The sequence below is a fragment of the Magallana gigas genome, chromosome 9, assembly GCF_963853765.1.
Source record: "Magallana gigas chromosome 9, xbMagGiga1.1, whole genome shotgun sequence".
Classification (NCBI taxonomy): domain Eukaryota; kingdom Metazoa; phylum Mollusca; class Bivalvia; order Ostreida; family Ostreidae; genus Magallana; species Magallana gigas.
Genome location: NC_088861.1, coordinates 41,842,739 through 41,857,605, shown reverse-complemented (window position 1 = coordinate 41,857,605; position 14,867 = coordinate 41,842,739). Strand labels below are relative to the sequence as shown.

At 36.3% G+C, this 14,867-nt stretch overlaps 4 protein-coding genes across 5 annotated transcripts; 2 read left to right on the top strand and 2 right to left on the bottom strand.

The window, feature by feature from the left end:
- The first annotated feature begins 838 nt into the window (after nt 1-838).
- On the top strand, nt 839-1,461 carry LOC136271598 (uncharacterized). The gene is made up of 2 exons (XM_066071919.1): nt 839-1,129; nt 1,278-1,461. The coding sequence occupies exons 1-2, from the start codon at nt 907-909 to the stop codon at nt 1,415-1,417; spliced, it is 363 nt and encodes a 120-aa protein (XP_065927991.1). The 5' UTR covers nt 839-906; the 3' UTR covers nt 1,418-1,461.
- A 1,665-nt stretch (nt 1,462-3,126) lies between these two features.
- On the top strand, nt 3,127-6,156 carry LOC105343602 (zinc finger protein 593 homolog). Of its 2 annotated transcripts, none has more exons than XM_011451018.4 (4): nt 3,127-3,234; nt 3,711-3,923; nt 4,393-4,455; nt 5,448-6,156. In XM_011451018.4, exons 2-4 carry the CDS (start codon nt 3,730-3,732, stop codon nt 5,578-5,580), a joined length of 390 nt encoding a protein of 129 aa, XP_011449320.3. In that variant the 5' UTR covers nt 3,127-3,234; nt 3,711-3,729; the 3' UTR covers nt 5,581-6,156. The 2 variants fall into 2 exon arrangements, with proteins under 2 accessions (XP_011449320.3, XP_011449318.3); XM_011451016.4 differs by lacking the exon at nt 3,127-3,234 and adding an exon at nt 3,322-3,412.
- A 600-nt stretch (nt 6,157-6,756) lies between these two features.
- Nucleotides 6,757-9,111, bottom strand: LOC105343601 (uncharacterized). Its single transcript, XM_011451015.4, has one exon. The coding sequence runs from the start codon at nt 8,508-8,510 to the stop codon at nt 7,563-7,565; it is 948 nt and encodes a 315-aa protein (XP_011449317.3). The 5' UTR covers nt 8,511-9,111; the 3' UTR covers nt 6,757-7,562.
- Nucleotides 9,112-12,000: 2,889 nt separating this feature from the next.
- Nucleotides 12,001-14,387, bottom strand: LOC117691582 (E3 ubiquitin-protein ligase Midline-1). Its single transcript, XM_034477917.2, has one exon. It carries the CDS (start codon nt 14,311-14,313, stop codon nt 12,424-12,426), a length of 1,890 nt encoding a protein of 629 aa, XP_034333808.2. The 5' UTR covers nt 14,314-14,387; the 3' UTR covers nt 12,001-12,423.
- Nucleotides 14,388-14,867: the final 480 nt, after the last annotated feature.

Here is a 14,867-nt window from a genome sequence, read left to right as displayed (position 1 = left end):
CTGGTTCTATCCCACACACAAGGCAAGTTTATTTGGTAATAAAGGTATGTACCACGATAAACAACTCCTACTTTATGCAAACTTCTACGGAGAATCACAGAATATGAATATGGCCCAGTGTTTACTCGTAAGTTGGACTGGAAAAGGCTAAGCACAAAAATGATGGAACAAAACGAAATACAAAAATTAAAATCAATTTTGATTTAGCATTATTTCTCCATTGTGCAGATGCAGTAGACACGATATGTATTGCTTAAGTGAAGAAATATTTTGAACCATAGCTCTATTGTTTCAAGTAGTACTATATTTACAAAACCGTCTGAAACAACTATTGAAAATGAATTTGCGAATAATTTTTATCTTTTTTCATTTATTTTACTAATACCGTACCGGGATTTTGCCATGAAGCGAACAGAAATAGCTGTAGACACAGTGGCAACGCCCGTTTTAACATTAATTTCAATGTAACCATAAATTTTTAAACGTGTATTGCCCCTGCATGTGGCTGTAGGGTATAATTTATCTGACTTGGATTGGCATCTTAAGTTTACTAATGGAGGAAGGATAGATCTAAACTTCCTACTTAAAAAGTAGGCTCACATTTTCAGTTAACCTATATCTTGAATATGAATAGAAAATGTTTATCAGTTTAAAGATCAAATTTAAATTAAATGATAATTTCGGAGAAAAACTTCCAGGTGAGATACAATGTATAAGGATAATCAAGTCAGTCCCAGGAACTTTGGTGTCGGTTTTTAAACCAGTCTAAATTCCGGATGTATGTAACAATTCAATGACGTAACACCACGTTTTTGTAACGTCACAATCGCCCACATATTATGACGTCACAATATTGTCTAGCTATCAAAAGCCTTAGCGATTGATACGGCCAAGTTGTGTATCGATATGGGGTTGTTGCAGAGTTGTTTTGCGAAAAATAACAAGGTGGGAGTGATGAAGGAGGAGGCAGAGGTGTACGAGAAGGTGCGCCGTGCCATGGTCACTGAGGACGTGACGGAGAAGAAGGGTGGGCTGGCCTTTGGTCTGACGTTTGTCTCCGAGGAGGAGCCAAAGATGCCACCACGCAGATTGACAGAGCTAAAAAAAGAGGATTTTGAAAAATGGAGGGGTAAGTTAATTACTACAATTTTATTGTTTAAGGGTTTATGTCATATATTAGAAATTCATTGATGAAAAAATGAGTTAATACACTGTAAAAGGTTTAATATTCTTACATAAATTTAACTGATTATTATTAATCTTTTTCTTCTCAACAGACGATCAGAAAAATGTCCAGTCCCAAAAGCAGAAGCTGGCTCAGCAGCGAAGGGAGGAGGCCCTCATCCAGAAGAAGATCGAAGTCGCCCATAAAGAGATGGAGAGGCTGGAGAAATATGTCAATCTCAGCGTCCAATAACTGTCTTATTACAATTTACTTGTAATAAACAACCTTGATCCCAATCTTGTTTTATTTTCTCTCTCTATATATAATATATTAGTCAATTAAGGAGGTATTCTTTATCACAGTAGTTGATATTGAAAAAGTTGTTATTAATTGTGAAAAAAATCTTAGTTACATACTACATGTAGTACCGGTATAATATGTTAATGTAAAATTCCTTGTTTAATCAAGACTATGATTTAAATTTGTTCAAATTATGAACAAAGGATCAGAAAATTTTTATGGAAAGTGTCAAAAGATTACCGGTATATATTATTATCTTCACTCAAAGAAAAAAGAGGATAAAATTTACGATATCTCTGAAAACAAGAAGAAGTAAAAATGCAATTCTATATATTGACCTCGGGTAAATACGGTCAAAATTAAAAAAACAAAACACAACAGGGATTCGTTATCTTTGTACATAGATCTAAGACTCATTTTCAAAGGTCCAAGTTTTTGTGACACAGGATTTCTGGTAAATATTGCATTAAACAGACATTTTTTTAGCTGATGTATTTGATAACAATTAAGAAATAAGAATTAAAATGTGATTAAAAATTGGTATAATTACTGAAAATAAGCACGTGAACAAGTATACATGTAGTAAAAGGAGCATTGAAGCTAAACGTAACAGTTACTTTTTTTATTTCATGGCCTCGCCCTCGCAAATTTCCACGGGTTTTGAAAAGTTTGGACTCTAACCACTACCTGATATATGATGAACAAATTGGGGTAAAATCTGTATATTCTGCTCTTGTATTTGTTTAAACTTTTTTTCTGTCAAATATCCCTTAGTCAGATTGCTCTGTATATCGTGCCTATACTAAAAGTAGCTAGTTTTAATGGGGCGTCATTTATGGCATGCTTTTATATAATACGGCTGAAATATTTGATAACTTTAAATTTGAGTTTATAAATCATTTTTTTTAAATTCACAGTGGCATATTGAGTTGACCGAAATTTGACAGTATTGTATCTTATAGAAAATTAGTCTTCTTTTCATTCACATAAGCAACATGGTCACGCGTCTAAAAGAAAATTGAGTGTTTCAACTCATTTCTCTTTAGCTTACACCTAACCGTTTTAGGGTGGGTGGGGGTAAATTAATGAATATTACAGGATGGCTGCCTATGTCTATGAGCAACTGTCGTCACCGTGATACATCATGTACATCTAGCGGATAAACTAACTGAATATTTGATTTATTTAAATTGATTATTACGATTCATTAATAGGGGTGTTTAAATAAGCCAAACACTGAATAGGGTATTTTTGATAGAAACAATTTCTTAAAAATTGCGAAATTAGGTTGACTAAATATGAGCATCAATTCTCCATTTCCTTTGTAGCATGATCTTACTGCACTTGTTCGATTGATTGGCAAACTTAATAAAATCAGACCTGTGAATCGGCTCCTCTAAGATACGCTATGCATGTATGTATTGTGTATCGTAGAGGAGAGGATTAACAAGTCTATATGATAAAATTTTAGAATGATTCACGGCTTAGATAGCTGCTTACCTGCTAATGATACTGACATTTTTTCACACTCAGAAAATTATTAAAATATATTACATGCATTATGCTTTTAAAGTTTCTTTTCTTCATTTTATGTGCTTTTCAGAGACATGACTCTGGTGATTTTGTGTCTTTTTCTTTTCTTATTTTTTTGGGAAAACGTCATTATGTTGATTTTAGCCGGACATGTGATACCTCTGGCTACATGGTTCATACGCATCGGGCTCGCGATTCAGAGCAGACCACGTGGGTAAATTTTGACAGACGTTGGGGTATGTTGTGTTCACGAAATTCTCACCATTCTTGTCGAGATATTGTGTTGATATTACAGATTTGTTTCTCGGATTTGCTCCATTTAATACTCATTAAATTTTGTCCAGACCAAAGTGTAAATGTGCTTCAACAAACTTTTTTATATGTTCGTTTACAGTTATCCATGATCCACATAATGTACGTGATTGTGATCTGAAATTTAATTGAATTTAAGTAGATTTTGCAATCTTTTAACCCAAATTTCACTTCAGTTAAAGTTGATCAGTGTTGTACTCTTCTAGATGAAAATGACTTTAATTTATAAGCTATATACTCTTAATACTATTACCATAGAAGCACATGAAATTTTCCTATGTAATACATCAGCTAGTTACCTTTCCTCATTTTACAGGTCAGAACAATTCAGTGTGTTACAAGTTATATAATTCAGATTTAAAAATTGTTACTTTTCCATCAATGTAATTGTTTATTCTAGAGGTAAAGGCAACATCATCATGGGACGACTATCAAGGAAGAAGCAGCACAAGGGAGATAAACCATTGAAGGAAAAGTACCGAACCAAGAGGAAGACAAAGGACCTTGATGAAATCCACGAAGACATGAAACCGGCAAAATCTCAGAAACTGCTGAACCAGGAAGCCGACTTTGATAAACCTGGTGCGGGGCAGTTTTACTGTCTCCATTGTGCGTAAGTACCGGATATTTATTATTATTTAGAACTGATTTGCATCTTATTTGCACATCTTGATGGTTCTCATTTCATTTGTAAGTTGGAAGAAACGCAGGAATATGAAATTTTGTCAAGTTGCAATACCTGATGATACTAAACTTGCAATGGTTAATATGTACATATACATGTACCTGCATATTAAGAACATTAAATAATTTACAATGGCAATGTAGTAAGGGCTTGGTGCTACATTTAGTAATTGTTTGCAACAATGATTTGTATAAATCCTCAATAAATGGTAATCTTTGCGTTGAATGTTCAGTTCACAGTTTAATATCGAACATGTTAATCTTTTGTTTTCATTGTAAAGAAAATCATAGTTGTATTACTATATTACTAAAGTTCTTGTTGTGTATCTAACATTATGATTCTTTGTTCAAGCTTAGTAGCACATTTTTCTATTCATGTGATACTTTATATTTTGCAGGAAGTACTTTATTAATGAAACTTCTCTGAAGACACATTTTAAAAGCAAACCACATAAAAGAAGGTAAGTATTAGTAGTAATTAGACATCTGTTACTTTGTACTGATAAATTCTGTGTTTGCTGACTGTGTGCAATTCATCATCCTGATTTAATTGGGCTTACATTGTATAATTCTATTCCATCATGTGTCAACCATAATTTTGTTTGTTTCCTTACATTTATTTTAGTTTGTTTACAGATATCAAATGCATTAAGTTCTTTGGAATTTGTAGATTACTTTTCCAAAAGACTTTATTTTAACAGAAATTGTACAGTCTGATTGAAACATATACCCCCTTCCTCTTAAGATGAAAAGATAAAGAGAGGGCTAGTTTTAAGTACACTGAACAATTTAATTCATTACAATTGAAATGATACAGATTAGACTGTTGAACAATTTTTAGAGTGAAATATCAGAAATTCCTATTGAAATAGCTACTCCTTTTAGAGGACAATTGTTTTTTATGAAAAAGTTCAAATTTGGCACAAACCAATGCTGGATAATGAATATATTGTTGTAATTTGACTGTAAGTGATGTGTGTAATAAATGAAAATCCATTTATTAGGGGATTCTCTACGTAATCATTCCATTTCCATGATTTCCGATTCTAATGACATTTTTTTCACTTGTACAGCTAAGATGACCTTTGAATTGCCATTGTTGCAAATATAATTTAAACAATTGCTTTCTATGATTAAATGATTTAAACTAGAGCTATCCCATTACTTACAGAAGGAAGGGCAATTCAATTTTTTTATATTTCAAATTCACTGTGGAATCATTAATTGCAGACACCAATATTGTGGATAGATTAATTAATGTTGGAGCGTCTGTGTAGTTACAAGTATCTTTCTGAAAATGAAATGAAATTATCCAAGAACAGACACATTGGGGGAAAATGATTGTAAATCAAAATTTTATGAAAATTCAGTTATATTAATAAAAAATGTCTATGACAGTACTTCAGGATTTTATGAGGTGTGAATTAAAATGCAGATATTATTGTTTCTGTAGGTTAAAAGCCCTGTCTATTGAGCCTTACACGATAGAGGAAGCAGAGAGGGCGGCCGGAATGGGCTCCTATAAACGACCAGAAAAGGTTACCGTGGAAACACAGTCAGCAAGCATGGAAACTGACAACACCTAGTGAAGTGTGTTTGTGCATGAAAGGTTGTTGTGATCTGAGAACATATATGTGTTAATGAACTTTGTTATCTTTTTAAGGTCAATTTTAAATGGGAGGTTAAGGGGGAGGGGTAAGAATGTCTTTATCTGCACTATATAATGTTCAATGCAGTATAAATATAGGTACATGTATGTTTAAAACCTTCAAAAATATTTTCAAATATTATTGTTATTTGACTGGGGTATGCATTTTAAATCTGTTCATTTCGCTTGGTACCTATATATAAGCCTCGGCCCTTTCTTGAACCTAGTTTAATCCTGCTTTTCAAGAAATGCATTTAATGTTTTATATCAACAAGACAAATATAAACTGACATTTATCACTTATTCGTATTTGAACAAGACTTACAACTTCTGCCTATTTATTTCCCAAAGTTTAGAAGGTCGAGTATTGGATTAAAATAGTCCACCTGAATTTTGGTCAAACCATTGTAAGAGCAATATTTTTTGTGAAATACACTGTACAATGTACATGTATATTGAAATGATACAAAATGTAAAATCTTTTTGTTGAAAAATAAAATTTTTTACAGCTGAGCACATGACTTAAGGTTTTGATTTGAACAGGAACTTAATTAAACCACCCTTTCTCCCATAATGTTAAGTCTTATACAGAATAAGATAACGGTGTATGGTATACAGTATAATTGTCGGCATTAGTCAAGGACTATGAAATATAGGACCAACAGTCCGGACTAAATAAGGGTTTGATGTACACAGAAAGCAAACTTGATCTATTGTAACTTCTTCAAACCCAAAACCAAAAATTGAGAAAACACTGAAGTCAAAAAATGTATAATTTATTTCTTGAAGGCATTGATTTTAAAGCTTACCCCCTCTAAGTAGAATGTAGGCCGGCATACATACCCACAGCAGAACTTTTCATCAAAGTGTTGAAATTATTTTTAAAAATATATAAATTAAAAATTTTGATTAAAGTCGTTTACCATTTTCTAATCTTAAAGCTGGATATTTCAAATAATTTGACAAATATCAATCAAAATTTCTGATTTTAAAATGGGCAAGATGTGCTTCCCCCAAATAACGGTTATCAATGTAATACCCAATTGATCTGGAAACATAATATTTGCGAAATTTACACCTGTAGAGTATTCAATACTATGTATAAACGAATACAAACAAGTTTTCGTTTATTGTATGAAAAACTCAAATCATTGCAGAGATGATATAATATTTAATAATCTGATGAGTTGTCCAACTGTCTCGCCCATCTCAGCACTTTGTTCGTACTTATTTACAGACACAATAAAACCAGGCTTCTCTCAAAACAAAATCAAGATGGAATCGATAATTAAACAAATCTTGGAGTGCGGTTAATCTATTTTTATCTACGAGACAAAGCCAGGAGTTCACGGTGTCCTCAACAGTCAATTTTCGCCATAGTTTTGACGTCATCAGATGTAACGGTGGATCTCGCTCCCCCACTGTGCTTGATAAAGATTTTTCAATATGTTGATATGTGGAATGACAATAATTAATGCGAGCAGTCATAAAGGCATTTAAATCCCGATGAAATTTCCTGACAACTCCTGTCAAATCCTACAGTAGTATTTTGATTTGGCCCTATGTGCGTTAAAACCATTTTGTTGTAAATGTTTATCATTAAACATTTAAACTGCAGGACCAAAACAACACTTTGCATTGTATGCACATTTTTGCAATTAAAGATTTTGGACGCTGGCCCAAAGCGCTTCAGCCTACTGTGACTTAATCCGCCTTACTCACTGATAATCCCTCTCTTTCACGGAGACGTCTAGCAGGTTTTCAACCGATCAACGCCAAATGTTTTCCAAAGACCACAAGTACACATGAGGACAGGTTTTTAAAATCACAACCAAGAATTTTAAGATATACATATACGGTTAAAAAAGATTCGGAATATGTGCACAGTCAATAGATAAATAATTTTTCACATATTCGATATCAGTGCGCCTGTACTTCAATAGGGGGCTCGGTAGAATTGGGGGGTGGGGTGTGACCCCCTACTGTATTTTCCTGGAAGGTTCCCGGAATCTCTTGGTCCCCCTTGTAAGGTGAGACCCGTTTTGGGGGTTTCTGGTCGGCCTTGCTGTTCATCGTCCCATTAACCTGGCTGTCCATGCTCATCGTTTTGGCGCGGGCCCCGAGATGCACACGTGACGTAGAAAACGCATCAATTTTATCCTGGATAGTGGAGTCTATGTTGGGTAGCACTAGGGGAGCTAACTGGTCCTGTCTGGGGTATATATAGTGGTTCAACTGTACCGGCCCGTTAATTTTCTGAGAGTTCAACAATTTGATTTTGCGGTACGGCTCGCTCATGGCCTGGGATACCAGCGCCTTGACAGGACTGGGGTCGACCCGGGGGGTCCTTATAGGCGACTGACGGCTATTCCGGGGTATCAGCTCGAACTTCCCTTGATGTTTAATAATTTTTCTCGCCGGAAAATGTTTGTACGTCTTCTCAAAGAACGGCAGAGGGGTTGTAGAGGGCGACTCTGTCTTGTTGGACATGTCCAGCTCCTCTGTCACAGTCTTAGTTTTGTGCATCATGAACGTGGTCGAGTAGTACGTTATTTCACGGGACCGACCAACCGCGCCCCTCTCTGACTCCAGCACACACTTGTTGGACAGTTTGGACGATAGATCCGCCACCTCCTGTTCCCGACACCTCTGGTTCATCTCCGTCAGGATCTGTTGCTGTTTCCCCAGGCGCCTCTTTTCGAAACTCGTGGACAGTTCCATGATGGCCACTTTCTCGGGAGTCGCCACGCGATGTCTCCCGTCACGAAACTGGGTAATATGTTTCAAGTTATCCCGAGTAGGGTCCTTTAGAAACGGGGGAGGGGGCTCAAAGTCCTCCATAGAGACTTGGTCTTGAAAGAGCCGCATGGTTCCTCGGCTGGGCTATACGCACCTCGCTCCGCTCGCCTGTTACTTTCTCATATTAAACAGAGAAATTTCCAATCACAGAAAAAGATCTAAATGTGGAGTTTACCGCCAACCTCTGTCGTGGATAATTGTCCACAATCACTAGAATCAAATATCAATTTACATCGTCAATTCGTTCCGAGTTCTTCCATAAAAATATACGCAATGGGATCTTAATCGTCCTACGCAACAACAACAGACCGGGATTAACGCTTGCGTCGTTCATTTAAATTTCAGATCTTAATGAAATCGAATTTTTTTCCTTTCCTCGCAGCTAATACAATAATCAGATTTTAATCCCTGTTCTCTGGAATATCTACACTGACTTTTTTAAAGAGTCACGCTTATTGCCTTGGTTCCACGCAATGATTTTAGACGCGCGGAGCTCGATCGCTAGCTATAATACACACTCCATACCACGGCCCCTGCGCGGTTTTGAATTTCTGATTAAATCATTTTGTGTATTGGATTTTAAGTCGTCCTTCGAACCATAAAAACAATTAACTGTCGAGAATATTTCATCAGAGATAAACGGGTTAGAAAAATCAAGGAAATTGATACATCATATCGTAGGCAAATCGACGAATGATTTCAAATACGCTATTGTTCGAATATTATCGAATTGGTTAAAGCTGAAATATTTACTTAAATGTCACTCGCGCGGCATGATAGAGTAAAGAGGGATCAAATTTGTGACTTTGTAGCAATTTAAAACTGGGTCGTACATGCTCAGTATATAATTCTAGCAAAATCCCTGTTTATTTGACCCATGTACAGTGTATGTGTTTAATGATTGGGGGTGAGAGGGAGGGGGGAAGGGAGGTCCAAACCAAACACTTCACTGGTACCAAGTTATACAGCTATTTAAATTAAACTTTGATGTAAACATTGCTGAATTTGATTTGGCTTTTAATTGCCATCGTTCAGCAGTTAAGAGGTCGGGATATTCTATACCATTTCTATAGAATCCCTCTCATAATTTAATTGAACTTCACAGCTAGAGGATTGCAACTCGCGTTAAAGAATAAACATTATTGTTTCTTTCATTTCGCACACCTTTAAACTTCTTCTTCAAATAATGACATAACATTATTATTTTATTGAATTGACCAAGATTGCTCTTGAACGAAAAAATAATTTGGTTTTATGAGAGTTTTCCTTTATCAAAAAAGCAAATTAAAATATCGTCTTTATACTTCCAATTTATTTTCATTTTTAAGGCGCATGCATATTTATGCAATATCACACTGCGGAAAAATAATTTGCTTTTATGAGAGTTTCCCCTCTATCAAAAAGGAAAAAACCGTCCTTACTTCAAATTCATTTTCTTTTTTGAGGTTCATGCATATATATTCAATATCACATTGCGATACACTTAATATTACTGCATATGTATTAGAAACCATTCCCACAATATCATATGTTGTTTGTGTTCTTATAAAGCATAATAATGTAAACGAACTTCAATAAAGAAAGCTCTTTCATATTGCATGCATGTGCCAGTATCAATATAACTTATAGGGAATGGGCACAATTAATTGAAACAAAAGAAATGAGATAATTTTTTATATTTAACATTTATTTTAAACACTACATAATGACATAACCAAAAATGTAGAACCAATTTTACTAGAGCTTGGACTTTGGGTAGTTGTGTCAAACAGCAATGTGACGTAGGCTTGTCTATTTCATTGTAGGCCACTCAGTCATTGCTCTTTGAAATCAAGAAGACTTGTCTGGCTTTTGACCCAAGACTACGCAATCGGTGCATATTTCGCTTGAAACCAGCGTTATTTTAACTTGTTTTGACCCAAGAAATTGAATGTTACATCCTAATGAGAGTCCAAGGCCTTGTTAAAATGGTTCTAATGTATTTCACAGCTCTTTTGTGGAGAGAGAGAGAGAGAGAGAGAGAGAGAGAGAGAGAGAGAGAGAGAGATTTTTAATGAAGAACTCATAACGAATCACCACTGTAAATATCAGCAAATATTTACAGAGTTTAAGCGTTTAGGACCGCGGTGGACCCTCAGAGTTTAAGCGTTTAGGACCGCGGTGGACCCTCAGAGTTTAAGCCTCTAGGACCGCGGTGGACCCACAGAGTTTAAGTCCCTATAGGACCGCGGTGGACCCCCAGAGTTTAAGCCTCTAGATCCGCGGTGGACCCTCAGAGTGCGATCGCTATAACCGTGTTATACTGTTAATCCATGCCCAATCAAATGGACTCACAACACTTATAGCCGTACTTCATGGTGCTACGTGTAATTCAGCGGCTCGTTCCATCTTCTGCGGGATGTACCGAGACAATAGATCGAGATGAAGTCATATAGTCCAGGGACACAACATATGACACCCAGCGCCCGCAGCGGTGTTTGAACCAGCAACCAGCTCAAAATAAGAGTTGCGAACTTTCCACATTCTTTTTCTTTCTTCCACACATTCAATTTCAATCAAACGTAATATTTTGTAGATGTATATAAAATAATTATAGGGAAGGATGATATAAGAAAACACAAAATAAGTACTTTTTTCTTAGAAAGAAGTGCCGTATTCTATTTTAAAATTGCATGTATAATGATCGCGTGATCTAAATGTTAAGAATAATTAAAAAAACAAATCAAAATTATTTGTAAAAGATAATCTTGCGTTAATGACTGAGTCATTTTAAAACAGGATTTAATTTAGATTAGAAATAAGGGAGCATTTTCTTCGTTCAAACTGAATGTCAGGAATACAAATACTTGCAATCAAAAATCGAAACTATAGCACTGGCGTCGGAAGCAAATTGAAAGGGGGGGCGGTTCCGACGCCTCTGTATAGTACTTTTTGGCTCAAAAATATTAAGCATAATCAGGAACATAAATTTACATATTGAAAATTATTTATGGTGGAGTTGCCCCCCCCCCCCTTTCCGGAGCACAAACAGATTTGAAGTGAAAACAACGAAATGAAATTGAAGATCGAGGTTCTCCAGGATGGGGGGGGGGGCTTCGTGTTTTTTTTTCCGGATGCCCCCCCCCCCCCTTCTCAATGAAAAAATAACACGATGCGACGTGCCTGCCAGAAAGTTGAGTGACAAACTGCCCAATTTCTTTTTACAGTTTACTGAGTGTACATATTACATGTGTAAGATAGTTAATCAAAAGTAAGCATGCCTCTATTGCCGAATCTGGACCATGGAAGTTGTATCTTTTTATTTTTAATAAGAAATAGTGATTTTTAAAGACATGCTCAGATCTAGAGGGAATCGGGTGGTCTGGACCCCCCCCCCCCCCCCCCCCCCACCCAGAAATTCATATTTGGTTAAACTTCGATGCAGAGTAAAATTATCAAGTATAGGCTTGGAACATTTCCCCCTCCCCAGGACAGGATTTTAAAAAATAACCCATGAAAGTTTTACTGGTAAGTTATAATAATCCATTAAGTTTAAATTCACACAGACGAAATCATCATAAACTGTATTTTATTTTTTATTTCACATTGTACATTGTTTTTAATCTCTGAACATAAGCAAACATTTAATCAAAACGTTAATGTTTTAATCAAATCTTTAGACAACAACAGGAAGTAAAGGCATGGTATGCAAGCAGCATTGGCATACATATTGTATTCAACATTAATTTATACTCTGGTTGAACTCTTCATTTTGGTTTGGAAAAAATAGCTATCAGTCGTTTATTCCAAATAGATATATCAATTTATTCATTGTCCAGACCTGGTAGTTTAATAAAAACAGCATCTTACAGACTTGAATTTAGGGTGGAGGAGTAAAACAGCATAGGCCCCTTACTCCATGTCAACATAGTCAAACAGCAAACAAGAGAGTGACAGATGGAGCAGTAAAAGGGGCAGATAATCCCACAGAATGCTTTGTGTCTCATTTGATTTCATACACTCTGATGTTCTTCCAGCTGCTGCACACACAGCACATGTCTCCTCTTTCACTGACTTTCATGAAAGCAGGGCAGGGGATACATTCCAAGACCCGGATCAGAGAGCCAAAGCTGGACAGTATGTGGACGTTATTGCTCTTGGATCCACCCACGTATAGATTATCGAGCGCGTCTCTATCCACACTGCAGGGACCACTAAGCTTGGGGCTGACATACTTCCACAGGGGCACCCCCTTCTCATCGATGCAGGTCACAGTGTCCGTTTTTACATTACTGTGCACAATGTGGCCGCGACGAGTCACCGCCACGTACAGAGAAGACTTTTCAACTGGGTATCTGTAAACCAACTCTCCCTGTAAGTCGTATTTCAAAATTGCAATCTGACAAGCAACAAAAACAAAATTTTCCCAGATGGATATGCCATAAGGCACCAAATTATCTTGCATTATGAATTCTCTCACCGTGGTAAAATCATTGCTTGACATGACAATCACACTTCTGTTTGTCTGGTTTGTAATGTATAATTCATTGTCTGAATGTTGCACGTCAAAATAAGTATCATCTGTATCACTCTCCCTAACTTTATCCCAAGTGTTACGTTTCAATCCAGCCAGCCAGAGACCTTTCTTGGTTGAATTATATTTTGCTAGAGCAATCACTTCATCTGAAATGAAATTTCCACCACAAATGTTGGCATCAGGAAGTTGAATCTCATATATGAGAGAAAAAGACACATCCTCAATGTCCCTCCTGTTCAGTAGATGTTTCCGTGAATGTAAAACTTCAAGTTTGGAAAACCTTTCCACTTGTTTTAATTTTCTTAATTCTTTTGATATATTTAACTTGAGCTTTATTTCATGTTCTTTCAAATTCACAGTTTCCAATTTTAGCACCTCAAACTTTTCTCCGACATGGTGGTATTCCTTTATAAAGCAGGCATCACTCGCATCCTCCAGGTTCTGAAGTCTCTGTATACAGTGTCTGCTGAAGTGAATCCTGTCTGAGACAGAATCAATGTTTTTATTTAACATGTCTTTGCTCTCCTTTGTAACTTTACTCAATTCATTTAAGTGTTCATTTTCAAGCTTATCCAGATGAGCGTTAACTTCCATTCTTAACTTTTTGGTTTCTTCCAGTATACTGTCCGATGTGCTGTCTATTTCACTGAGGTTGTTTTCTTGCTTTTTCTTGACCATTAACAGTTCCTGCTCATAATTATTCACCTTTCTTAGCAATTTTTGCAGACTGCCACCTTTCTTTGTTTTTTCAGTGATAGATTGAACGGTTTGGACATCAAGGCATTTCCTGTGCTCAGTGGTTGCGCACAGAGTGCACATAGCCGTGCGATGCTCCCCACAATGTAGTTCTACTTCTTTGTCAGGGTGTTTTGGACAACTCCCATTTTTTACCGATGATATAACACTCTGCAACACTACGCTGGGGTCCTTCAGCGGGACAACAACATGAGTGCATGTTATTAAATTTCGCCTGTGATATTTAGCACAATTTGCACAAATTGCTTCCTCACAGGTGATGCAGATGTCCGTGGCCTCTTCTTCTTCATTTTCTCGCTGGCACGCAGCACACAGGTTGGATTCTCTACTTCGGGATAGTTTGTCTAGAATTTTACACACGGGTAAACCCTCTGCCCATGTTGCAGGTTTCCCTATGTCGGCTGGTGCTGGGACAAACTCTCTACAAAGTGGACAAGAAAATCCCACAGGTGCCTCTTTGGATTTGCACGAGCTCACCATATACGATGAAATGCAACTGTGACAAAAGATGTGCGAACAGGGCAAAATCCTCGGCGTTTTAAATTTTTCGAGACAAACTGAACAAATTGTCAAATCATTTTGATCATTTGAATAAGCCATCAAACAACACTTGAGATTTTTTTCTTATTGGACTAGCATCATAAAACCAAAGCTTAAAAGTGAAAGTAATCGTAATATATGGACCCCGGGCAGGTCTATTCGCCGGAATGGCGACGGAATAGACGTAGTGACATGAATAAAAAGGTCGATAACTTGTGTTAGGTATAAGCTATCACCATTCAGTTTTTGGTTTTTTGATAAGTACATGTTTAATACATAAAACCTTGACCGGAATGAGCTATGGTCGCAAAAATCAGCTGCCGGAATGACGAAGTCGACTTCAGAAAACACCTAATATCTCAAAAAGTTTTTAATATTTTTTCATTCGGAAACGATTTTTTTAATCACAACGACCAGGCCTATAAAATGTGAAAAAATTAAATCGATATCTTTAGATTTAGTATGCAAAACCTTGACCGGAATGGAAATTTTTTGTTAAAAAAGAATGCTGTAATCGTGGAGTCATCTCTAAATAATCACCTGTATCATAAAAACCATTGATTATATTTCCATTCGGTCAAGATTTTTTTCATCCTTAGTTATACACCTTTCAG